This window comes from Desmodus rotundus, chromosome 11 (assembly GCF_022682495.2).
Source record: "Desmodus rotundus isolate HL8 chromosome 11, HLdesRot8A.1, whole genome shotgun sequence".
In the NCBI taxonomy this organism is placed as follows: domain Eukaryota; kingdom Metazoa; phylum Chordata; class Mammalia; order Chiroptera; family Phyllostomidae; genus Desmodus; species Desmodus rotundus.
The window spans coordinates 76574759-76600881 of record NC_071397.1 but is presented as its reverse complement, the minus strand read 5'-3'; the positions used below and the strand labels follow the sequence as shown (position 1 = coordinate 76600881).

The following is a 26123-nucleotide window of genomic DNA, read 5'->3' as shown; positions in this document are numbered from 1 at the left end:
CATTAGGTGCATTTAGATTCTTCTAAAGTCCTCACTTCTACATTTTCCCTGCATATTGTGCCTTTGTTCAAAATCACAGCACATGCTATAGATAAAAACTGTGAAGACTCTTGAGGATACTAATTTCCTTAAAGATTTCTCAACTCTATTGGAAGAGACATGCTGAAAAGCCTTAGAAAGATCACTTAACAGAGGATAAATAAACCTTGGAACAAAACTGCATTGGAGACAAAAATGAAGTCATCTGAGAAAGAAAGGTCTGACTGCGAAGGCCATAAAATCACATCTAAAATCCAGGTATTTTATGGTGCACTGATCATAGTATATTTAAGTAAACACTAAGACTATTTCATTTTTCTTGATTTTTGATTCTGATATCCCATAATGTTCTCATTTACCGAATAATTATTCATTTTTAAATCAGTGTGATCTTCATAAAATCCGGGGAGTCCAAAAATACGTGGTCATTAGTCCAATCATGCCAATTTTTCTGCTCGACAATGTTCCACAGAGCAAAGCTTATTTGCTTTCACTTAATTTGACTTTTCTTTTGTAATGATAAATTATTTTTAAAAAACTCTGAATGGTTACATTATGGATTTCTACTCATTGTATTTAGAAATCCCAAAACATTTAGAATTCAATTTTCAGCCCTGGCTGATGTAACTCAGTGGATTGAGCACGGGCCTGTGAACCAAAGAGTCGTTGGTTTGATTCCCAGTCGGGACACCTGCCTGGGTTACAGGCCAGGTCCCCAGTGCGGGGCGTGTGAGAGGTAACCACATATTGATGTTTCTCTCCCTCACTTTCTCTTTCCCTTTCCCTCTGTCTAAAAAATAAATAAATAAAATCTTTTTTAAAAATTCAATTTTTAGCCTTACCTCATTGTGTCAATGGTACCTGTCTTACAAAGAGATTCTTAAGGATTTAGAGAAAGAGAGAGAATGATTTTTTGTATACTTAAATAAGTTACTGTGATTTTTTTTAAAAATGCACCAAAATAACTTGGAACGGCTTGTACATTAATTGGCTGCATGGCTTTCTCCTATGGCGAGAATGGGTGGACGCTGTGTATTTGTAGACTGCAAATGTGTGCACATGCAGTATTTTACTTGGTATCACAATAAACCCGGAGGGTAGAGAAAACAGAAACCTTAAACCAACTTATTAAGAAAATTGGGGTTTAAGAAGGCCCATCGAAGGTCCCAGAAAAAGGAAACAGTAAGAAGTACCGAGACTAAGAGTGGTAGAACTGGGGATAAAACTGTTTTTATTTCTTACTTCAAATCCAGTGAACTCTCCATGAGACCATGTCTGTAAGGTGAGCACTCTTTTCCAGCCTAATGCCATTGACTAGGTTAATCCACTCATTCAACTACTTAAGAATACATTTCTTACTATCTTCTATCACAATGCAACTCTCTCCGTAATCAGATACTTGGCAGGGAGTCACAGATGTTTTCATGGTTAAGGCAAGCAAATTTTAGTTATTGTTCCCCTTATCTTTGTATGTGCCTTCTATATTATATGACAGAGTTTCAAGTGTTCATTCTGTAAAGTCCACATGATAACCCAAATTCATGGGCAGATTGAGGGTAAGTTCATGACGGTGGCTAAGCACATAACATCAGCCTGAGTTCAAATCCTGGCTCTGTCATTTGTTAGCTAGGTGATATAGCCCGGCAGTTTCCTCATTCGTAAGATGGAAACAATAATAGTGTCCACTCCATGAGGTTATTAAGAAAGTTTGATGAGCTAAGAGATACAAAGCACGCTATATGTTACCTGACAATGCACTCTTGTGTAGCAGTAGGTTAGCCCTCCATTCGGTTAGTAGTACTTTGCCTATGCTAATCACACAGATGGCTACCTAGCAACAAGGAGTATTGAAGCTTAAGTCCCTGCCAAGTAATTGGATCCTGAGGATTTGCCTGTGCATTTGACATTTGAGAGTGACATCAAGATGGGCACAGTACACATCCATCCCCAGGGCTCCTTCCTGGGTTAAGTCGACTGTCACAGCATGATGAGACCGAATCATATTATTTTAGTTCCTCAAAGACACATACATCATTATTGAGTAAAAATTTCAATTTTTTATCCTTAGCTTTCCTACGTGAAGGACATAAACAAGGAATATTGTCCCCTGTATTAGTTATGCTTCAAAACCTTACACTTTCTGCTATCTGAAGTCTTTACATGAGGACTGCATTAAAATTTTTTCCAAGAATTCCTTGCCAAGAAAATGTTTGTCTTGAAAATTTGGAAGCTCTACTTTGTCAAACAAAGAAACTACATAATTTCATAATTTAACATTTTCTTTTTTGCCCCAATTGTCTGGAAATTCTGAATTAAATTAAGAGTTCAACTATAATAACTAACTCATTCCAGATGATCAGTAAATGTGCCTGTTTCTTTCATTCTTTTTTTGTTCAGTAAATTTCGTTTTTATTGACATTTTTTAAAAAATTTGGGCCTTTCAAAATTTTATTTGTAACAGCTTTGTTGAGATATAATTCACGTGCTATACAATTCACCCAAAGTATACAGTTCAATGGTTTTTATTATATTCACAGTTAACTTTCTTTTTTTTTGTTGTTGTTGTTCAAGTACAGTTGTCTCCATTTTTCCCCCACCACCACTCCCCCCACCCCAGCCATCCCTCCCTCCCACTCTCGATCCTACCCCCATTTGGCTTTGTCCATGTGTCCTTTCTACATGTTCCTTGATGACCCCCCTTTTTTCCTCATTATCCCCCAACCCTCTCCCCTCTGGTCACTGTCAGTTTGTTCTTTATTTCAGTGTCTCTGGTTATATTTTGCTTGCTGTTTGTTTTGTTGATTAGGTTCCACTTATAGGTGAGATCATATGGTATTTGTCTTTTTCTTCCTGGCTTATTTCACTTAGCATAATGCTCTCCAGATCCATCCATGCTGTAGCGAAGGGTAGGAGCTCCTTCTTTCTTTCTGCTGCATCGTATTCCATTGTATAAATGTGCCATAGTTTTTTTTTAATTTTTTATTGTTATTCAATTACAGTTGTATGCTTTTTCTCCCCATCCCTCCACCCCACCCCAGGTGAACCCACCTCCACCCTCCTCCTTGATTTTGTCCATGTGTCCTTTATAGTAGTTCCTGTAATCCCCTCTTCCCACTGTCCCCACCCCACTCCCCCCTGGCTATTGTTAGATTGTTCTTAACTTCAATGTCTCTGGTTATATTTTGTTTGCTTTTTTCTTCTATTGATTATGTTCCAGTTAAAGGTGAGATCATATGGTATTTGTCCCTCACCACCTGGCTTATTTCACTTAGCATAATGCTCTCCAGTTCCATCCATGCTGTTGCAAAGGGTATAAGCTCCTTCTTTCTCTCTGCTGCGTAGAATTCCATTGTGTAAATATACCATAGTTTTTGGATCCACTCGTTTGCTGATGGGCACTTCGGTTGCTTCCAGTACTTGGCTATTGTAAATTGTGCTGCTATGAACATTGGGGTGCACAGGTTCTTTCGGATTGGTGTTTCAGGGTTCTTAGGGTATAATCCCAGCAGTAGAATTGCTGGGTCAAAAGGCAGTTCCATTTTTAGTGTTCTGAGGAAATTCCATACTGTTTTCCACAGTGGCCTCACCAGTCTGCATTCCCACCAACAGTTGTGCCATAGTTTTTTGATCCATTCATTTACCGATGGGCACTTAGGTTGCTTCCAAACACTTGGCTATTGTTAATTGGACTGCTATGAACATTGGATGCATAGGTTCTTTTGGATTGGTGTTTCAGGATTCTTTGTGTATAATCCCAGCAGTGGAATTGCTGGGTCAAAGGTAGTTCCAGTTTTAGTTTTTTTTAGGAGATTCCATACTGTTATCCACAGTGGCTGCACCAGTCTGCATTCCTACCAACAGTGCACTAGCGTTCCCTTTTCTCCACGACCTCCCCAGCACTTGTTTGTTGATTTGCTTATGATGGTCATTCTGACTGATGTGAGATATTATCTCCTTGCAGTTTTAATTTGCATCTCTCTGATGGCTAGTGATGCTGAGCATCCTTTCACATGTCTCTGGGCCCTCTGTATGCCCTCCTTGGAGAAATGTCTGTTCCAGTTCTTTGCCATTTTTTAATTGGGCTATTTGTCTTTCTGGAGTGAAGTTGTATGAGTTCTTTATATATTTTGAGATCAAGTCCTTGACCAAGGTATCATTTGCAAATATATTTTCCCATAAGTTGTTTAATATTATGATTTTTATGTACTGCATTTGACTCTTTTCTTTGAAATAATTGGGGGTATTAAAAGGGATATCTTTTTAATGAAAATATTAATAAATTCATTTATTTTATCATCTCTTTATTCATCCACTCATCTAGCATTATTGAGCACAAACCCTGCTAAGCATAGGGTAAAGAAGAAAAAAAATTAGACAAGCTAAAAACCTCCAATTTCTTTAAAACCCCCAATTTCTTTAAGATAACAAGAGCACAAGAAAGAATATATTTAAGAAAATTATTGGGTTTTCAGAATCTTGTGTGAAATCCATGTTATTAAAATCATTCTTCTGACATTCTGTTAACTCATGTTCCTTTGAAAAATGTCATTTAATCTGTGAATGTAAAATGAAGTTGCTAATTTTTGACAAAGATAATAAAAAAATGTACAACAAAATACATAAAAACCCTTTACATTAATTGCCTTGGTTTTACACATATCCCAGCAATACGCAAGAGATTTTGGAAATACTTCAGAGGTGTGTTCAGAACTTTAGTACCTTTATTTGACTAACTCAATATCATAAAATTTCATCTTTGAAGGTGAATAATTTTGGAGGGGGAATGAACAAAAGTCATTTAGAGTCAAGACTGGTTAAGTCAGTCAACCATATCAAAACAATGAACTCCAAGAAATTCCAAAACATTCTGAACAACACTTCAGTTGTGATAATGAATTTAGGACTTATTCTTGTTACCACAGTAGCCTGAAGTTATAGATACTAACTTAGTGTATGAATTCCAAAGTACTGCTTAAAAATTCAAGTTACACTGCAAGTATACTGTACAGCCTGCGCTACAGAAGCCCAGAAAGGAAGTGTTCTCTGGTCTCCTCTATAATGTCTTTAGCCAGCTCGATACCTCCCTTCTCCTTCCACTCATAGCACAATTTTTTCAAAGACAAGATTGTCACAACTCCCCAAAACTTTGTATAAATCACCAAACTGCTAATGGAACCCATAAAAGGTCTACAGGGTCAGGAAAAACATCTTAGTTGCATTCTGAATACACAGAAATAAATGATAACAGCTGCCACTCATTGAGTCCTCACCTTAAGTCAAGTACTGTATGTAAATCATCTCATTTAATATGCCCAGTGTTGAGAGACATGTATTTATACCTCTCCATTTTGAAATACGAATACTGGACTTCAAAGAGGTGTCCAAGGTTACACAACTATTGACTGCCAGACCAAGATTCCAAACCAAGCCTGATTTCAAAGGCCCATGTGCTCAATGACACCACCTGTTACCATTCAAAATGCTTCCTTCTAGACAGATCTCAACTACTAACATGGAAAAAGCTTGTAGGAGAGAAAATAGACTGATAGGACTTTGTATTAAATATGCTTTGTGTTTCCTCAGGAACTTTAGAGGCTGTTACACTCATTTAGCCATGTCTCTCTGAAATGAGTAAACGGCAGCTGCGAAAAATACATGTCCTACAGAAATATTCTATATGCATCAATGTTTTTTTTAAAAACCTCAATTCCAGATGTTAACATAAAATTATCCAGATGCCACAAAATGATCATCCAGAACACTAGAGGCAAAAGAAAACCAAACTGGAAATTAACTTCAAAAGAGAAATCAAAGTGGAGACACCAATTTAGTTTTGTGCTAAGTTATAGGAGACGAGCTATTTCTCAGCTTTTTAGAAAGTACTCTCTTAAATAATGAAATAGAGCTGCAAAATCAAGTGTTTCCTGACTTGAGTAATTAATGCACTGTCCGAAGGATAGTATTCTGGGACCCATGGAGCATTTTGTTTACTTTATATGTTATTTTTGGACTGAAAAATTATAAATATCTTAGGTACCCCAAAACATGAGGTACACAAATAATAATAATATATTTTGCCTGTTAATATTGTTATAATATTGTGTGAATGTTTAAATTTGAATCCAGAATAATTGATGACCTTTTTGTCCTTGATTTTCCTGGGAGGTTGGGATAGCTCTAGCATATAAATAAATGACACATGTAAATACTACCAATTCCTAAAGTGTTACCTTCCTGTTACAAATTTGAGAGCTAGTTGGTTCACTGACCAGGATAGTGAAACTAGATAAATATCAGGCATGAATGATCTGATTTGGCTGTTGGCATAGAAGACCTTACTCATGTGTTTATATGATGTACACCAAAGAGTGGGGGAAATGCTAATTCCATGAGGGAGGAAATGGTCTCCTCCCTCATGGAATTCAATAGCTTTAGCAATGCCCAGCAAATAGGAGCATCTTTCAACTACATAATATTCTGTGAAAAGACAGTGGGAAAAGATTTTACGTTAAAATATAATTTTAAAAGCAAATACAGAAAACTTCTTTCACCTAATCTTCATTCTTACTATCTTATTTAAAAACAAACAAACAAGCAAATAGCATTTGTATTTCTATATCTAGAAACATCCTTTTGTAGTTTTCCTCTAGGAAATTGTATGAGCTATCATCATATCACTGGAAACTAACAAAAATTTCATTAAGTTTTGAGTTTTTGGTTGTTCTTTAACCTTGCATTCTTCTAACAGGGTCACTTGTTTACTTCTCCTTCTGCAGCTGTGAGTTCTGGACAGAGTCATGGTGACGTTATTTTTCAAAATAACCCCAAATCCTCATTCCAGAGCAGAATATCAAAGTCTTGTTTGGTTTGGCATGTATTTTATTGATTGCTCTTGACCTAACTATTTTCTGTCTTTCAACCTTGACTTGAATTTCCCTTATGCTTTATAGGTCTCTGCTTTATATCTATTTTATGTAAATATAAAATACATATGAATATCCTATTTGTAGTTATTTGATCTGCTTCCAATTTTGAAGTTTAACCTACCTGTTTATTATTTTAAAACAAATTTTAGTGTCATCAGAAACACTGACATCAGCTCTTCTTCACATTCTGTCTTTGTTTCCTCTTTTGATAAAAGTCTATTTGGCTAAAAAATCACCTGTGCTATTTTCAGGAAGGAAAGTTAGACACCAATTGTTCTATTTTTCCAGGGATAGGGATAAAATGCCCTGAACCACTTCTGCTGTCAGGCAGGGCTGAGTGTGACTCGCATCCGAAACTCCCCTTCCTGGGGTGCCTCTAAGACACCAGTACGCCTTGGAAATTTTAGCAGAGGGGCTCTTTGGGTAAGAAAATGGATATAAACACATTATGTTGCCAGGACACCAGTTCCCACAAATTAGGACATTTTGCTACTTTCCTAATAATTTGGCTTCCTGAGAACATCATTTGTAATTCTCTGTCCAAGTTTAAATACGGTCTGTGGTCACAGAGAGGTGTTTTTGAATGTTCGTTCATCTACATTTAACTTAGTCCATGCACATAGTTTAGCCTCATGAGCAATAATCAAATGCTTAGTGAAACTAACTAGTACAGCAGAGACTGTACCATAGCACTCAAACAACACAATATAAGTGCCGACAAAACAAGTTGTGTTGCTTTTGGCTTTTCTCTCTACAGTTAGCTTCTCAATGGAAACACTGATAAAAACACTAGAAAAAACAAGGGGCTAAAATATTGGCAATAGGTCCCTCTTGCTAAAGAGGGAACTCTATGTTATGGGAGTCTTATTGGCAAACATTACGAAACAGAATGAATTTTGTCAACAAAAGCAAAAACAATGCTTTCTTTCCTTATGCCGATAAACATTCTTATTATTTTATTTTAACCAGCACTTAACCATAATTATTGTACAGGCAAAGATTCTGCTCCCCTGAAATCTGATTCTGTGACATGTTTCTGCCAGGCTGGTATTTGGAATTCTTTTTCCTTAGAGTAAGCTTAAAATTGAATTTTTTCATTCTAAAACTGTTTTGCAACTCAATACAAACAGCCTCCCTACTCAATTTATTCAGATATTCAGGAGCTGAAGTAATCATGGTGAGTCAAAGCAATTTCAGTGAAGACAACGTATCACCCATCACTCCCTCCCGCATTTATTTTCTATGTGGCAGACCATGCAGTTCCGAAGACACTGCCATCTCTCTCTCTCTCTCTTCCTCCCACCCCCATCTTCTCTCTCTGCACCCAACACTTTTCTATGCTAAGTATGCCTTTATTACCTTGTCCAAGACTTCAATATGTTTTCCCTGATTTACTTAATCTCTTATCTCCCCCAAATACAGAATGTCCTTTATTCCTACACCTAAGACAATATTGCCACATAAGTGGTGATCAGCATTTGTTAATGGAAAAATATAGCCGAGGTTGAGGACTACTCATTGGCTATATAAACCAATAAAATATGCTCATAGTATCAAATCATTTGGTAGTTGAACTAAGACTGTATCCCGGCTGTATTTCTTATGTCCTGTCTTTTCAGTAATGCATTTGCTTAGTAGTGATTAATGTGTGAGTTGCTCTACTGCAGCTAATTCAACACAAAAGTTTATCTTGTTATAAGACAAATGGTGGCAACACAAAAAATTGTAAGAAGAGCACAATGTTTTTCATCTGCTGATAAAAAGAACAAATGTAGAGATAAGGAGAAAAGCAAAATGAAATCATTCCTATAACTTTTTTCTTCAAAAAAATTCAAAGAGGCTTCTTTTCCTTAACATAATTTCTAAGAATTTTCACCAATAGTATTTCAATAAGGTAATTCATCCTGGAAAGATTAGTGGATAACTGCTGTAAGATGGATGCCAGGTTTAAAAATATTTGAAGTGCTTCTAAGAAGGTGCTGCTACCACTTCAGATACAATTAATGTCTACCCATGATTATGCTGCGTGTATAAGGTACTGGAATATGTCTGCATAGGAACAGATAGACACACACACACACACACACACACGCGCGCGCGCTTTACATCCCGTGGGCCAGAACAACACAGTTCCCGATCTCATTACTGGTTACCAATATACTTTCAACCTCCACATGGGTGTACTGCCTGATTATTTATAAGAAAACGCTATTTGTTTTTTTCCCCATCAACGAAAATTGGAAGCAAATGCCGTATGACTTATTTTTTAGCTTAACATTCACCATACCACTGATACATAAAGAAAGACCTTCACAAAAATAACTAGTATAAATTATTATACTTACAAATTATTGTTTCAGTGAAGAGACTTGACTTCCCTTTAATAATTTTGCTAAAATAATGTGTACATGTGAGGTTGTGTTTAGAACATTTACATTTCTACAAGTGTTTCCATTCATGCTTTGGCATATATTAATCTAAACCCTAGGTAGCTGCATTTTTATTGACTAAAAAGAGTCAAATATTGGCAATTTCACATGGCTCAACCTAATAGTAGGCTTAGCTTTAAGAGGCATTTATCTGTTGAATAAGAAAATAAATAATTCTTCTTACTGAACGAAGCTAAAGAACAAATTTACCCAGGGGAATGTAATTTTCTAACTTGTAATCTTGCCAGGGTTGCCATTCTCCTTTGCAAATGGGGATCATAGGATTTTTACCACCCACAATTAGGATTTAAATTGTATGTCTTATGTGATTCCCAGGTAGCAGAATCCAGCAAAGTCATTCATTTTCATACTTCCAATGAAAATAATTGGCTGCAGGTGGTCTGCCAAAGTGCAAAATAGTACACATCCTCATGCTAGAACGGTGTGCAGTAGATTTTTCTTCAGTTCTCATTTCATAGCAGGGAACCTAGTAAAGCAGCTCCTGATATCGTTTTAAGTTTGCTTGTAAAGTGTAATCATAACCGTTCTACGCCTGGGTTACTTGACTCAAGGACTTTTGATGATAGCTCTAGTGTTTAAAGAGTTTCCCTAAGGATCAGAGGCTTATTTTAATAGCTTCAAGATCCTTTGTTGTATGCTCAAGTATACTTCTGCAATAAGGATACTAGTGCATTATCTTTCCTGGGTGGGACTGATGAACTGACACCCTCAGGATCTCCCCAGCAGAGATGGTGGGTGGCACTTAATTATCCTCACTGTGTCACACAGCCCTTGTGAGCAATGGTAAATACACATTTAGCATGTGTCGGATTGGACCTAAGGGGTTCAGTTTATGAAGGTAAATGGTTATGAGTTTGCCATTAAGAAGATTTGAACTGGACCTGGGCCAGAGATTAATTTTGAGTATTTACCACTATGTGACCACAGACAAGTTATTTAGTCTAGCCTGTAAAATGAGAAGGGTAAGTGTTTGGGTTTCAAGCATCTTCAAAACTTTGGTGATAATCAGATGAAAGAATGTAGGACAAGTGATTTGTAACTGATGAAGCATCATACACAAAATGGTTATCGCCAATATTATTGGTAACAAGGACAAGTTAGCTCACGAATCCTCTTCATTTCCCTTAGATTTGCTTCTTAACTGAAAGGCTTAGTCTCTACTTTATTAATGGGGAAAAAATAATAAGGCAACATCAAATCTGGCATGGCCTGCCATTCCGTCATGGCATGTTTGCTCAGGATTTCGGACTTGATTTTAAAAGTCACAGATGAGTTGCAATAGTATCAAATGTTTCTTATAAAATCCAATGTGTTTACAGTTCTTTTTTCTTCTTTCTGTATATAACAAATATCATTTCTGCTTCACAATTTTGTAATCTCAGTATGCTTTAGATTTGAGACCTCCAAAACTGACAAATTATAATTCCCAGATCACAGAATTTGAGTATACACTTTCTCTATTGCAAATTTCAGTGAGTATAAAAAGTGGAACTTCATTTACCAATATCGAGAATCTCCTATAAGGTATTGGCATAACTAAATGCTTTTGTTCCTGTCTCTACAATATTTACATGGAAAAAAAGCATTTTTGGATGTATAAGCTACAGACTCCATATATTAAACCCTGTGTCATCTTTTGCAGATATCCTTAGAGAATAGTGGTTTTAGTATTGACCCAAAGTGGAGTATATGAACATAGTGTTCTTCTTACAAAAATCAAGCAGCCTAAAAAATAAAAACTGCAGCCATTCAGATCAAAATTGACGTAATATTGAAGAAATGTCCAAGATACTAACAGAGTAGTAAATAAGAGTGTAGGAGGCTATCTTTCCTGACAATGAGACAGATATTGTCAATTTAGTTCAGATAGAATTTTACATATTTTGATAATTTACAACAAAAGTAGCAATTTGAAAAAAATAAGCATGAGAAAAAATAAAAGAAAAACAAATTTTTTAAGTTTTGATGGAACAAAAATTGTAATTACCTGGTCTTTTCCTTAATTATTTTTGATAAAATTAAAATTACTGTATCTCTGCCAAATGTAATATTTGATATAATTATCCATAGTTTGGAGAAATAAATCTCTTAAAGGTCATTTAAAACCTTAGTTTCTATAACCTCTCTTACAACATGCATAAAATGGGTATCTATTTTCAAAAATATAATTGCCAATTTTGAAGGCCTCAGAAAAGGATTACTGTATTTGGAAATTTGAGGATTTTATTTTAAAAAGTAATTATGTTATTATAATGGGTCTCAAGTCTGTCTAACATAGCATTGTGTTCTTATAGAAATGTACAAAGAATTACAGGATTCCTATATTCAGAGGGCTTTTGGTGAGGCATTAAAGTTTTTAGTCAAAAACTAAACCACGTATACGATGCTCGAGAAGTTCTGGAGTTTTAAGTGCAATTGTACTGCACAACAAGGGTCCTGTCGTTTACTGGTAAGAGTGACCCACTGTCACGGACTGCATGTGTTTGTCCCCCGAGATTCGCTTGTCGAATCCCTAATCCCAATGTGATGGTATTTGGACATGGGACTTTTGATGGGCAATAAGTTCACGAGGGTGGGGTCCTCATCATAAGATTAGTGCCCTTATAAGAAAAGACACTTTTTTTCTTTCTTTTTATTCTTGACACTATTACAGATTTCCTCATTTCCAATCCCTCCGCCTACCTCCAGCCAGCCCCCAATCCCCCTTCCCTCTGGCATCTCCACGCTGTGGCCTGTATCTATAGGTTCTGCATATATGTTCTTTGGGTAATCCCTTCCCCTTCTTTAGGGTTGGTAAAGAGTTTCTCTTTCTGCCTTCTCCACCGCTGAGGAAACAGGACCCAACCATACTGTCACCTTGATCTTGACTGTCCTAGCTCCAGCCTGTGAGAAAAAGATGTGTGCTGTTTAAGCCAGTCTATGGTATTTTTGTTATAAGAGCTCAAACTGACTATGGCACACACATAGATTCAATGGATTATTTCCTTAAGAGGCTCCTGGTGAGGAAGCTCATCTTACCTAACTTGTCACTGGCCCACTTACTATGGGGCGGCCCCTGGAACACCCACAGACTAGAACACTCATTCCATAATTGTGCCTGGAAAGAAGCTATATTCAATAGCTAGTGCCATATTCTATGCAAATTAAAATATAAAAAAACACTTCCTAAAACTCTCTTTAAATAGTTTCTATTAGATCTCCTATAATGTAATTCTTATTAAAATCAAACCAGACATGTGTTTTGAGTATTCTTCTCCAATTAAAACTCATGCTATCTTCCTTACGTGCTCAAAATATTTGTTCAGTATTCAACCAAGTAACGATTCAGAGGAGTGACTTGTCTTTGGAGCTTAGAGACTAAAAATAAAAACTGCTTTAAAAGTTATGCATATAAATTAACATTATAATCTTGAGAAGAATTGGTCAGTGGACTTCAGTTGCTGTTAGTTTTTTGGGATTCAACACTGAAAAGAAACTAAGTCTTGGAGAAGCTATTAAAAGAACAGCTGAAAAAGGCTGCTGGTTGTCTAAACTGGGGAACAAAAGAGACAAGGGCCTCTCTTATTTTGGGTTATTCTCATTGTGGTTACTCTTATTGTGGTCACTACAATCACATTTCCTGTCGGCCAAGAGAAAACAATAAATAAAAACAATCATGTACAAGACACACAGGATACTATCTAAACCATACATGTACAAAATAAGCTAAAAATAAAATGACTGAAAATAAGGTAAAATGCCTTAAATGATAGCCACCATAAAATTGATGAAATCACAAGAAAAAATTATTTAAGAAGTAAAACCTGATTTAGAAAAATTTGAAAATAAAAAAATCTGACAAGTTTATAACATAATTGAGGCCCATCTAATACTAAAATCAAAAATTGTATCTGTATATCCATACCTGTATCCATCTACCTACCTACCTACATATGACAATATGAAAGAAATGCAAATCATTTACCAGAATAAAGTTTCTGAAAGAAAAAGAAATATGATGAATATAAATATAGAAAAGGTAAGACCTTAAAACAAGAAACTAAAGACCAATAAAAAGATAAAATACATGCAAATAAATATTAAGAAAATGAGAAAGTAAAAATGTTAAAATATATATTATAGAAAGAAATAATTTACCCATCAAAAAGAAAAAAAAATGTAAATGATTTTATCTTAAGACATTAAAGAGTTGAACTCAGAGGCAAGGGCAGCCTGCTAAGGGATGGGGACACCTGAGCTCGAGATGCCTAGTGGGTTTTCCAGAAACCCCCAAGAAGAGCAGAAAGCTGTTGTCCTTGTGTCTTTCTAGTGCTCAGAGGACACACCGGATTCACGTGCAGCTGTGGAATGCTGGGCAAGTTATTGGACCCCTCTGCACAACCTTTTCCTCAAGAGTAGAATGAGACAAGTATTAGTACATATGTGTTTATACTTGTAAACTCTTGGAGTAGCACCTGCCATAAAACAGGTGTGCAGGAAATGCTAGCTATGATTGCTACTATCTTCCTGGCCCCAAGCTAACCCATTTCAGATCTTGAGACTCTCATCTGTTCCTTCTGGCCCTTTTAACTTCAACAAGCTCAGGGCTTTTTGCTTTGCTTATTCTTTCAGTCCTGTTTATTCACCCGCGTCTCCTCTAGGGTTGACCTCAGAAAACATCATGGCGTGTCTCTGCCATTCCCTGTGCCCCAACCTCAATTCTGATGAAGGCAGTTGAGTCATCCTGAATTGAGGGGTGGGTTTAAGCCAATGCTAGCTATTGAACTAGAGAATTTGCAATCATGTTATATAGGTTACAAGGACACATTACCACAAATGACCTAATTTAGTCTTCATTATAGTCATGTGAACTGGCCTGGACATGTATTGGATAGTTTACTCATCTGTCCAAACCCCACGGTTAATCAGTAGCAGACTATACTTGAATGTCCTATAAGACAGCAAGCTGCACCTCTGTGCCTTCTACACCATTTTGCACTTCTGTACCCAGCTCAACAGAAGCTTACCCTTCTGCTCCGTTTTAGCAGATTGGGTAGATCTGCTAAAACGGATCCAATTCCACAACAGAGATAACCACTTCTTACCTATTAGTGTTATCTCCTTAAGATTCCATTCTCCTTTGGTTTCTCTGCCCTGCATGGTATTTCAGCAATACTGTATTAATTTAGTAAGGATTTATTGATACTTGCTAGGAACAACATTGTTGGAGAAAGTCTATAAACTGATCAACAGAAAAGAATATAGTCTTCTTAATTTGATCTTTATTTTATTACAAAGGTATATTTTTAAAAGATTTTGTTCATTTATTTTTAGAGGGGAAGGGAGGGAGAAAAAGAGGGAGAGAAACATCAATGTGTGGTTGCCTCTTAGGTGCCACCTACTGGGGAGCTGGCCTACAACCCAGGCATGTGCCCTGATTGGAATCGAACCAGCGGCCCTTTGGTTTGCAGGCTGGCACTCAATCCACCGAGACACACCAGCCGGGACTATAAAGGTGTATTTTCAAATACAAATAGTTTAAATGAATCACAGATTTTATGTGTATATATTCCAAAATATATCCAGTGCTCTGTGCATTTCAAATGGAGTTGAAACATTCTGTTTTTTGAAAAATGCCATGTAAACTTCATTGTAATGAGGCACTTTCATGCTGTTGTTCCTGTCGCTAACTGGCCCCATGTTGGTCAGTGCAAGAATTATTTATAGAGAAAGGGCGTCTAAAACCCCAGATAATTATTTCCATCAATCTCTATTCAAAATGGATACAAATTAGTGATACCCTGCTGCTTCTCTGTAAAAGAGCAACTCCAAGGGTAATTGAGAAAGACTAGTTCCTCATTTCTATTCCCACATTTTCACATAAACTCACACATGCAATCATGCTGTATACCCTTAACAATATTACATTAAAGAAGGATCTCAGAAATATTTCTTAATAAAGTGTTGTGTTTATTTCTTCATTCCCCAGTATTTGCAATTCTAAGGATCACCATAATATGAGGTGACAAAAAGAGGAAGAAAAATATTCTGTATGTATATATACAATTCTGTCACATAGGAAATCAAAATAATATCAAAGCTCTACATAAAATTTACAGAAAAAAAAGGTGTATTTAAGAATTAACGATGGTTTCTCCAGGGAATTTTATATAAGCCTGCCATGTTTCAGAAGCAGAACCAAAGTTGAATCTCAATTCCATTTGAGTGGTAGTCAGGGAGAGTGGGAGGGATTGTGGTCAGAAAGAGAGGAAATCCTATGTAAATAACTTAAAGGTCTCTGTATGAGGAAATTGAGCAAAAATTACTATGGCAACCATGAATACTTAGTTAGCAGTCTAGTGACAACCCAAAGAAATTAGAAGGAATAATCCCAGTCACAGGAAGGGCAGACTCTCATATAACGGAAAAAGCATGTATCACAATTTCAATTCTAGGACCCTGAAAGCAGCGCCACCAAAAGCAGTGCCAGCCCATCCTTGTTAATATTATCACCCCGACTTTCCTCTCTTAGCCACTTCTTCATACTATGGGTAACTCAGTTAAAGCTCAGAGTTTATTTATTCAACTAAACCCACCAAACAGAGATTCAGTTCACCAAAGCCAATCATGTTTTTTGACAGAAAAATGTTAGTCTCCTTCTTCATTTGAAAGTAGTTGGAATGACTGATACTCTCTCTAAAAAACTGGTAACACTGTTCTTCCCCAAAGTTTGGGAAGACTGGAAATATCTGAACAATAAGTTGAGAATGGAGAAATGAAAATCACCAGTACTCTTTAATATTGTACACACAGCTTCCTGTGCCCTTCCCAAATCTACTAAATTTAAAGCCCTGGTCCCAGAAATAGCTATCTTTCAAATGCCCCCTGTGGTTTCTCAGTAAAGCTAAGTTTGGGAAGACCCACTGCAGCAGCACAGTTCTCAGTGGTGCCCCCAAGTGGCAGTTCTTGTAAGCAGCCCTCAATAGAGTGGGCAGCTGTTTTCCGCAGAGACAGCAATTGGGCTGGTAGTAGCCCTGGACAGAGTTGGCTCCCCGCAGCACTGCGGGAGAGGTATGTCTATGTAGGTGTTCCCACCAAAGCTTATTTTCTTTGACTGGCCTCAAAGTGACGGAGGCCCCTTGTGGTCAGTTGCTTCATACCCTGTAATTCCTGTTTGGGAGCGCAGCATCATTCTCTATAAGTAAGGCAAAGCAGGGTCCTGGCTGAGCCCTCTCTTGGCTGTAATGGTACAAAACAGCTTTTCCGAAATGAACCTCTTTGAAGGCTTCAGGTTCCTTCTGTTCACAGACTGGATAACAACATAGTGGTCATACGATTATCCCTGTAATGTCCGCCATTATCCTGCCTGTGCCAGGCAGGTCCTCAGACTTGATCATAGCTCAGAGTGAACCTCTCTTTTTCCTTTGAGTGCAAGCCCAGGATGCCGGGCCACATGCTTCATCTTTCTGGGGAGTAGTTCAGCTTAGTTCTCTTATCCCTTTTGAGTTTATTCTTGTGTATGGTGTAAGTTAGTGATCGAGTTTCATTTTTTGCATGTATCTATCCAATTTTCCCAATGTCATTTTACATCTGATAAGGGGCTAATCTCCAAGACATATGAAGAACTTATACAACTCAACACCAGGAAGACAAACAATGCAAATTAAAAATGGACAAATGACCTGAATGGATAGTTCTCTAAAGAGGACATACAGATGGCCAAAAGACATATGAAAGAATGCTCAAGTCACTAATAATCAGGGAAATGTGAATTAAAACCACAATGAGATATCACTTCACACCTTCCAGAATGGCAACCATCAATAAATCGACAAACCACAAGTGCCAATGAGGATGTGGAAAAAAGGGAACCCAATTGCCCTGTTGGTGGAATGCAGACTGGTGCAGCCACTGTGGAAAACAGTATGGAGTTTCCTCAAAAAAGTTAAAAATGGAACTGTTTTTTGACCCAGTGACCCCACTTCAGGGAATACAGCCTAAGAATCTCAGAACACCAATTTGAAAGAATATATGTATCTTTATGTTCATAGCAGCATTATTTACAAACAGCCCAAGTGCCCATCAATAGATGAGCAGATAAAAAAAGCTGTGGTACATTTATACAATGGAATACTACATGGCCATAGAAAAGAAAGAACTCTCACCTTTTGCGACAGCATGGATGGACCTGGACGTTATTATGCTAAGTGAAATAAGCCAGTCAGAGAAAGACAATATCATATGATCTCAATTATATGTGGAATCTAATGAACAAAATAAACTGATGAAGAAAATAGAAATAGAGGCATGGACACATGGAACAGACTGACAGCTGTCAGAGGGGAGGGTGGAGGGTGGGACTAGATGAAAGGTGAAGGGATTAGCCAAAGAACACATGTATCACCCATAGACACAGACAACTGTGTGGAGATGGCCAGGTGGAAGGGGGAGTGGAGGCTGGGAAGAGGGGGCCAAGGGGTGGGGAATGGAGACATCTGCAATAATGTCAACAATAAAAATAAAGAAAAAAATAACTGTAAACCTATACTTTTAGACCCAATAAGAGAAAGAATTCATGGACAACAGTATGGTGATTGCAGGGGGAAGGGGGTGGATGGAGGTGGCAGAGGGTATGGGGGATAAATGGTAATGAAAAACTACAATAAAAATTTTAAAAATGAAAAAGTTCCTTCAGTAATGTAGATGAGTTCTGTTACACGCTTAGTTTAACTCAAGGAACACTGGCGATGAGTTTGCATACTGGCCTTGACGCTTTTGAGGTACTATGGATTGTTTCTGGTTTCCTGGTGTTCTGAGAAGTCATCTTCTAAATGTGGCTCCTTTAGCTCACACGGCAGGAGATTTACCCATCTCTGTACATACTTCTATTGAAGCATTCATACTCTCACTTTGCATTTACTGGGTTATGTGTTTCTCTTACGTGGCTGTCACTTCTATGGAAGGTTTTGAACATAGCAGGTAACAATTATATTGCAGGTGGTATCCAAAAGTGCATTATTTTAAAACTAAACATTAACAACAGTAAGATTAATTTCATAGTCATTTGTCTGGGAAATATTGGAGACAGGCTTCCAAAAATTTTAGAATCATCCCACATGTTATATTTTAGATGATATCCAAAATTATATTACTTTAGAAGGAAATACAACCTAGGGCATTTATATATTAAACTGATTCATGTATTAAAAAAAAATTCAGTCTCAGAGAGATTATGTAACCTGCACAAGATCCCACAAAGGCTACAGCCAGGGCCAAACCCCAGTCTTCTAACCTTAGGGACATTCTTCTCTATCATGGTATCTCAGAATTAGGACTCTTTCTCCTTGTACTTGGTTCAGCATCTCTGTGTTTCCTCTAAGATCCTTTTGAGTTGAGCAATTACCAACTATTTACAATCAACTTCACTAAAGTATGAAAGAAACGTGGACCTGGGAGCCAAGGGAACTGGACACTCAGCTCAGTGTTCTTACCAGCTCACTGGCTATCTTGGCGAGCATCATCTGCCTTTGCTGGACCTGCTTATTGCACAAAGTAACATGTTTTACAGTGTCAGTCATATAGAATGAGGCAGATAGCCCAAGAGAGGTCAGAATTTAATTCTCACTTCTGAATACTGTCATTCTACTTCAAATATTTTCAGTTACTTTCTATTTGTAACCTCATTTACCTTCCTATGAGAAAAAAATAGATCTAAAAACATGTCACAGAAAAAGTTGAATAAGTTATTCTTAAGAGTCACTGTTCATGAATATCTTTGGTGAATGTGTAAGAGTGAAAACAATATAGCCAGTTAAATAAACAGACAACACGTCTGTTTTATCCATGTTGACAGGTCACTATGGTCTAAAACAATGGGAACCACCATCAATATAGAAACAATGATTTGGGGATATGCATGCAACTTGTATGTTCCATGTCTATCTTATATTACTTTATATTATTCGACTGACTTCTCAGTTGGACCTTTTTAAGGTAAAGGATAGCTTTATAAATATTAGATAATTATTGGTCCTCAGTAAACACTAGATCCAGAAGTAAAGTAATAAAAATTCAACTCAAATATACTCACTCTCTCTGCACTCCCTCCCTGCTCCCTTATCCGCGGGCCAATCTGGCCAGGATTCGGATGTCTCCAGGCACAGAGCAGGTCGAACAGCTGTTTGATACACTGCATTTGACTCCCTGTCATTTGGCAGATTGAGATCTCTGCTGAGAGCACCATTTGGAATTTTTTCCCCAAAAGTGATAGTTTTGAACATGCAATTTGAAATATAGTGATGCACTGATGTACATTCATAGAATAATAGTGTCAAAAGACAGTGTGATAGATTTATGTCAAAAATCTAAATTTCTCCCAGAAGTGTTTAAGGAAATAGCCTTAGATTGGCTGAGCTGGGCATGACAGAAGATGAGTATGGGCTTTCTGAAAATGTGAATTTAAAAATGGTACTGGCTTCAGGTATATAGGTCATTGAGAAGAGAATATCAGATATGAATATAACCAGAGATGTACATAAGCAGGTAGGACAAAAGGAGTTAGGTCACACACACTGAGGGGGCAGGGATTAGGGAAATATAATCAGACAGTCCAAGAGAGTCACTTTGCTAAGGTTTGGGTATTTGAAAGAAAACTAGTAACAATAAAAACTACACCATAGTTATTATTATTATTTCAGCAACAACAACACGACTTGTTAATACTTACAGAGCTCTTAGTGTATATGTCAGCCCTGCTCTAATACTTTAAATATAATAATCCATTTACTCATTTGGCAAATTATATGAAGTAAAAACTAATGTTATTGGTTCTCATTTATAGGAGGCAAAACTGAGGCACAGAGTAGCTCAAAATAAACAGGGTGTAACAGGGAAAGCCATGGTTTCAATCTTGTCCTAAAACCTATGAATGAACCTAAAAATCTTAACCCCAGGATAAAAGATGCTACAGAGAAGTGGAACACTTTTGAATCAAGCATGCATTCAATATGTAAGAAGCATGGCCTGACCACCCCTGGTGGTCTAGCGGTTGGGGTTTGGCGCACAGCCTGACCAAAGTAAAGATACTTCATATGTGGTGACGGCAAAAAATCAAATTCCCTTTTATTTAGGTCCTTGGTGTGAATTTTATTTCTTTCCAAATTCACCCTTTTGTCCCCACTTTCAGACCAGAGTACACGCAGAACTAAGACTTCCTTTAGGGTCTCAATCCTTGTCCAATCATTAGCCATCCTCCTTGTCAGAAAAGTCTCTTTATATGTGAAATTAATCGCTGACTTCCCTACTTAAACCCATTTCCTCTTCTATGATCTTTATTGGAGATGGGAGACACATACTAGATGAAGGCTGTGAAAATTCTAATCCCCTTGGGTTTTTCCTTTTTATTTGATAACTCATTTACATGCACTTCTGTGAAATCCTGTTTTTAAATCTCCCGGACATCAATTACTGATATATTGAAGGCTTTCTGACAAGCCTATTTGGTCATCTTAACTGTACTTATGGTGAGTTTTTTCATCTTACCTCTCCATTCTCTAAAGGGTGTATCTTGGAGTAAAACGAGGTGCAGATGACCTCATCGTCTTTGGCATATGATGGTGGTCCAGTGCGGGGGTAAATGTTGTAGAGGGTTAGGCACTCGGTGTCCGTCACAGCGTGGTACTGCCAGGGCTTGTATTCAACATCATCCAGTGAGCGTTCCAGGATCCAGTTTCCAGGCCGAGGGGAGTTAGCTGCTTTCACAATCACATACGCAATCTGGAACACCTGGGTGAGAGGGACAACAGTGACGTGTAACTCTGAGTCCCAAGGCATCCTCACGGTTTTATGTCAAATACAAGGCTTAGTGCTACAATGGATATTATTTCAGATTTTATTCCATAACCCTTTATGTTCTCTGAAATGATTTTACTGTTATGTGTTCATATTCAATAACTTTTGCAAAGATGGGATGTTCCATTTTGACAGCCAAGTCATGGAAAGAAATAGGTGAAGATTGGATTTTAGCTCTCTAACAACTCATTGACATCCTTTCACCCAATTTTTAAAGTTCCATTACAATCATGATCACCGAAAGCATTCATTACATACCAATGTGCTCATCTTACTGTGCAGAGTATGGACTATGAGTAAGAAATTCCATGTGTGAATGATAGTGCTTGACAGTTTAGCAGATATGCTTACTTATATTAACTAGTCCTCTGCAAAGTGCCACTTAGATGCAGTCAGTGTGATGCAGCAAAACCCACGCCGAGCTTTGGAGGCACGGTCCTGTATTCAAATCGTGGTCTTAGCATTTATGGGACCGTGAACAGGTTATTTTGCTTTTCTAACTCTTAGCTTCCAGACCTGCAAATTAGGGTCAATAATAAGCATACAATTGAGGGGCAATTTAGACTAAATGAGATAATGCGTGCAAAGCACCTGGCGAAAGACTTGGTGGTAAATAATAAATGTTACTTCCTCTACATCCCCATATAGAAGATAATGGAGAAGAAATTCTAGTAAAACTGACAACTGATGGAAACTGGAACATATTAAATGAAGGATATCTGTACCTTCCATACAATAGATAAGTGTGTAAAAATAAAGGGGAGGAGTGAAAAAGGCATCAGAGTGACAACAGAGGGGAATGTGGCACTCATTTTCAAATCAACATAAAATTTGAAGATGAAAAAATATCTGGATGTGTTGTGATAGTGCATATGTGTGGCTTTGCCAATGCAGTCCGAAAGTCAAAAAAATATTGTACAAATATTAACATTTATCTGCAATGCTTTGAGTGGAAAGATACACACAAACTAATTTAACTTACTGTCCCACTGTTGGTGGGATGACAGATTTATGCTCTGAGATGTGGGGGAGCTTAACAGCACTAAGCTCTGGCTGACTGCAGTCACTGGAAGGGTAGGTACATCGGGAGGGCAGACCCAATAAACAATGTCACTAAGGGGTCTGCTGGGCCATAAAGGAAATCCTGAAAGAGATGGTCTAGAAATAAGCTTTATCTGTTTCATAGTTTCGGCATGAGACTTTAATGAAGACATAAACAGTATTATAGCAAACCCTAAGAGACTGAATTTAGAAATATGAAACGTTGGTACAGACGGGACAATACAAGTGGCTTTGATGAAGGTCCTTTGAAATGGTCTGAGGTCTTTTGAGATCTTTCCTAGAGGCCGGCACACTCATGCGCCATTAGGGAAAAACCACGAGCCACCAATGATTGAAAGTAGGGCTGCAAGTTGCTTTTTAGGAACAGCTGTGGAAAAATTGTGGTTAACATACTGAAATACTTCTGTACTTGTTGGTGAATTGCTGTGGCCCAAGACTCCCAAACGTCTTCCCTCCCCTGAGACCATCTGGTTAACCACAGAAGAGCAAAGAAAAGCCAAGACGTCTATTCCAACTGGTCTGGGCCTTGTTCCGTTTTACTGAATATCACTCTGCGTGGGAAATACTATGTATCTGTATACAAAGTACACAGATAAGTAAAATTGCAGACAGGCACATATACCTATGTTTGTGCATATAAATATTTAAATCCACTTAGACCTTTTGGGCAAAGACATACATGGCATATTCAGTTTGTTACCTATGGGGTTTGAGAATGAGGAATCAAAGAGAGAAGGACAATAACTTTTTCTTTTCACCCCATATCCTGCTGTATTCATTTATTAACATAAATGTCTTAGTTCTTAAAAATTTGTTTTAAAATACAAGAAAAATGAAAGCAAATGAGTATCAAGTAAAGGATAAAAATAGGAGTAACATGGAAAATACTCCATTAACCACCATCCAATATGTTTGCTATTTCTTTATTTTTAAGGTATTATTCATATGGAATTATTTTTGGCACTCCATATTCTACAACTCATTCACCTGACATTTTTATAAAGAAATGCACTGAAGAATATACCTATTGATTAATCTGACAGAACACAGAGAAGTGGTTGTCTCTATTATGAATATAAAACACCCTAGTCCTAATTTCTAGTAATCCTAAAATATTCATGACAAGGTTATTAAAATGATAAAGAGTACAAATAACTAAATTCTGAGCTCCTGAAGGTCAGAGATGCTATAATCCTTATTACAATTCATTTGAAATAGTGGGCATTCAATATTTATTAGACTAGTTGAATAACCAAAATCATTGTAATATGCTTCCTTGTAACTTCTATTTGCGTAACACTGTTTTCTTCCTTCTGTTTGTCTAAGTTTGACTCCCTTTCCACACTAGCCTATCTTGTCACTTGTAGGAACTAAGACATGTATAGTGTTCATCCTACTATGTTTCTGTGAGCTGAGAAAATTACTTAAACTCTTTTGTCCCCTGTTTTCCAATGTTTCATTTACAAAGTCAAAACCATGGAAGAGATACAGAGATAATGAATACAAAACACAGCATGTTCTCTGGAAAAAAGAATCTATAAATATTTCAAAATAGCATCTTTCCTTCTAGAAAAAAATTGCAGACATTAAAAAAAATAGAAAACAAAAACAGAAATAGCAAAGCATAATTAGAGATCATAGGTATCCAATAAGAAAAATAAAGGTACACTAAGGATATGGCTAAAGAATTTTGCTCAGAAAGCAGCTCAACAAGCAAATAGAAGAAGAGGCCAAATTCTCTTGGAGCTACAATGTGGATATATGGCTTAGGAGTTTCTGTGTTGGCTCTGGAATAATAGACGAAGTGCATGAAATAGAGTTATAGCAAAAACCCCACAGACTCTCTCCATAATTCAATATAATGGTCAGCACTAACTGACATGGAGAAGCGGTCATTACCTTAGAGAATATTAGAAGAGCCCCATTTCAAAACAATATCCCTCTTTCATTTATTTTCTATGGACTCTTTCACATTCCATGCACAGTTAATTAAATTAGTTGGCACATAGTATTTTGAATAAACTTTTAAAAATGTGGTAGACAGCATTATTGAAAATCACAATGAATAGAAGTATTCTTCGAAGGCGTCAGAGAATAGCTGTGAAAAGTTTTACAGTGGTTTCCTTAGTTCTCCAATTTTAATGAGCCTAATGGAATAATTCTCTTCATGTATCTACACCACTTTCATTAACTATGCCTTCTTTTTTTCAGCATAAATGCTCTTCAAAATCAGGAATTATAAAACCTAATTTCCAGATGATTAAAACCCTAATTTGTATGGCAGGCAACAGGAAAGCAAACACCTTGTTATGAGGAATACAAAAACACTAGGATGGCTAGGTTTGATGAACCTTAGATATCAACACATAATCTCCAAATGTTCCTCTGTTGGAAAGCCCTTTTTTACAATCCTGGTACATGAATTAAAAAAATCCAAAATAACTTTTGAAATGCTACCACATATTGGACATTTTATACATAACAAAGTGAATTTTCTATTTCATATTCCATTTGCACGTCACCTAACAAAATGTCATGCAATTACTTCACTGATGCAGAACTGAATTAGGTGTTCCTGTTATCCTAAGCAATGTCTTAAGAATTAATCTCTTTTAGGGTAGCACTGGAGAATAGAGTCTTTCTAAGAAATCCTTCAGTCCCAATGTAGCAAGTAACATAAAATGACCATCATATACAGTGATGCTTTCCAGTCTTTTGTACATCATGGCTGAGATACAATATCGGTACAACAATGGGGTAAAAAGAGGAGATATCACAGCCTAAAGTGAGCATCCTGGAGGTTTTGATCAGTCTGGATGCTACCCAGGGGCTGGATATCTTAGCTCACCTATAATCAATTGGTTCTGACATCTGGAACCGATTTCTAGCACATGCATTTCTGGGTCCGGATTGTTTTTTTTTAATATTCTCTGCTGTGACTCTAAGGAACCCACTTTATCCTAGTTTCTTTGTCCTTAGAAGAACCACAGATCTAGAAAAAGCTACCAAACAATATGCATTTTGGAGATTTCACTGAGGCCTTTGAGTCATGGGCACACAATTAAGAGAGCCAGGCCAAAGTGTGGCTCCTCAGTGATGTGCCAAATCCATGGGACCTGTTTCCTGTAAGCTGATCCCCAAGAAAGCCAAGAAAATATTAATGAAGGTCATTCTCTATGGAAGATGACACTTCATCTTTCTCCTAAGGCTTGAATTAATTATCTCTTCTATTTCTTCTTTCCTATTCTCTCGAGAGAACAGTATGCTACCATTGAATCTCCCTGCTGTTGATCTTTGCCTTGTTCCCCCATGTGGCTAGCAGCTGTGAATGTTCTACAGCAAGTCCCCGTAACAAAACTGCTTAATTTTAAAAGAGGCTTTGCAATATTTTCTCACCTGCTCTTGCACATAATTCGAATTCTAACATTTCCATTTGCCGTGATGCCATCTCTAACATACTTTGAAAACTCATCTCTATTATTAGTTTAAATAGTTTGCTTGTCAAATTCTCACATTTATCCATATAGCTATATTGCTCTTCAGAAAGTAATGAGTCATCAATATCAGAACCAGAAAGGATTCTAGAAATCATGAGTTTTCAAGCTTAGTGCCAACTGGAATAATCTGGGAAGCTTTATAGAAATGTGAACACGTCCTGTGTTTGAGTTGATGGATGCAATTCATATTATCTGCTCTTTCGCCTGAGACTTGAAAAGAGAAAATGTGAAGAAGTAAAATGGAAACCATTAACAACAAAGAGAAGAGGATGAGGAGAGTTCAGCATATTTCTAGAAGGTCTGTGGGAGCTGGCTAATGA

The 26123-nt window shown here is 37.2% G+C and overlaps 1 protein-coding gene across 1 annotated transcript in view; it reads right to left on the bottom strand.

Moving 5' to 3' along the window:
* The window catches only part of LAMA2 (laminin subunit alpha 2), a 514111-nt gene that overhangs the window by 328344 nt on the left and 159644 nt on the right, over nucleotides 1-26123 (bottom strand). The window contains exon 4 of the mRNA XM_024551868.4: nucleotides 20936-21178. Coding sequence (XP_024407636.2) covers nucleotides 20936-21178 — 243 coding nt within the window. The remainder of the gene's footprint in view (nucleotides 1-20935; nucleotides 21179-26123) is intronic.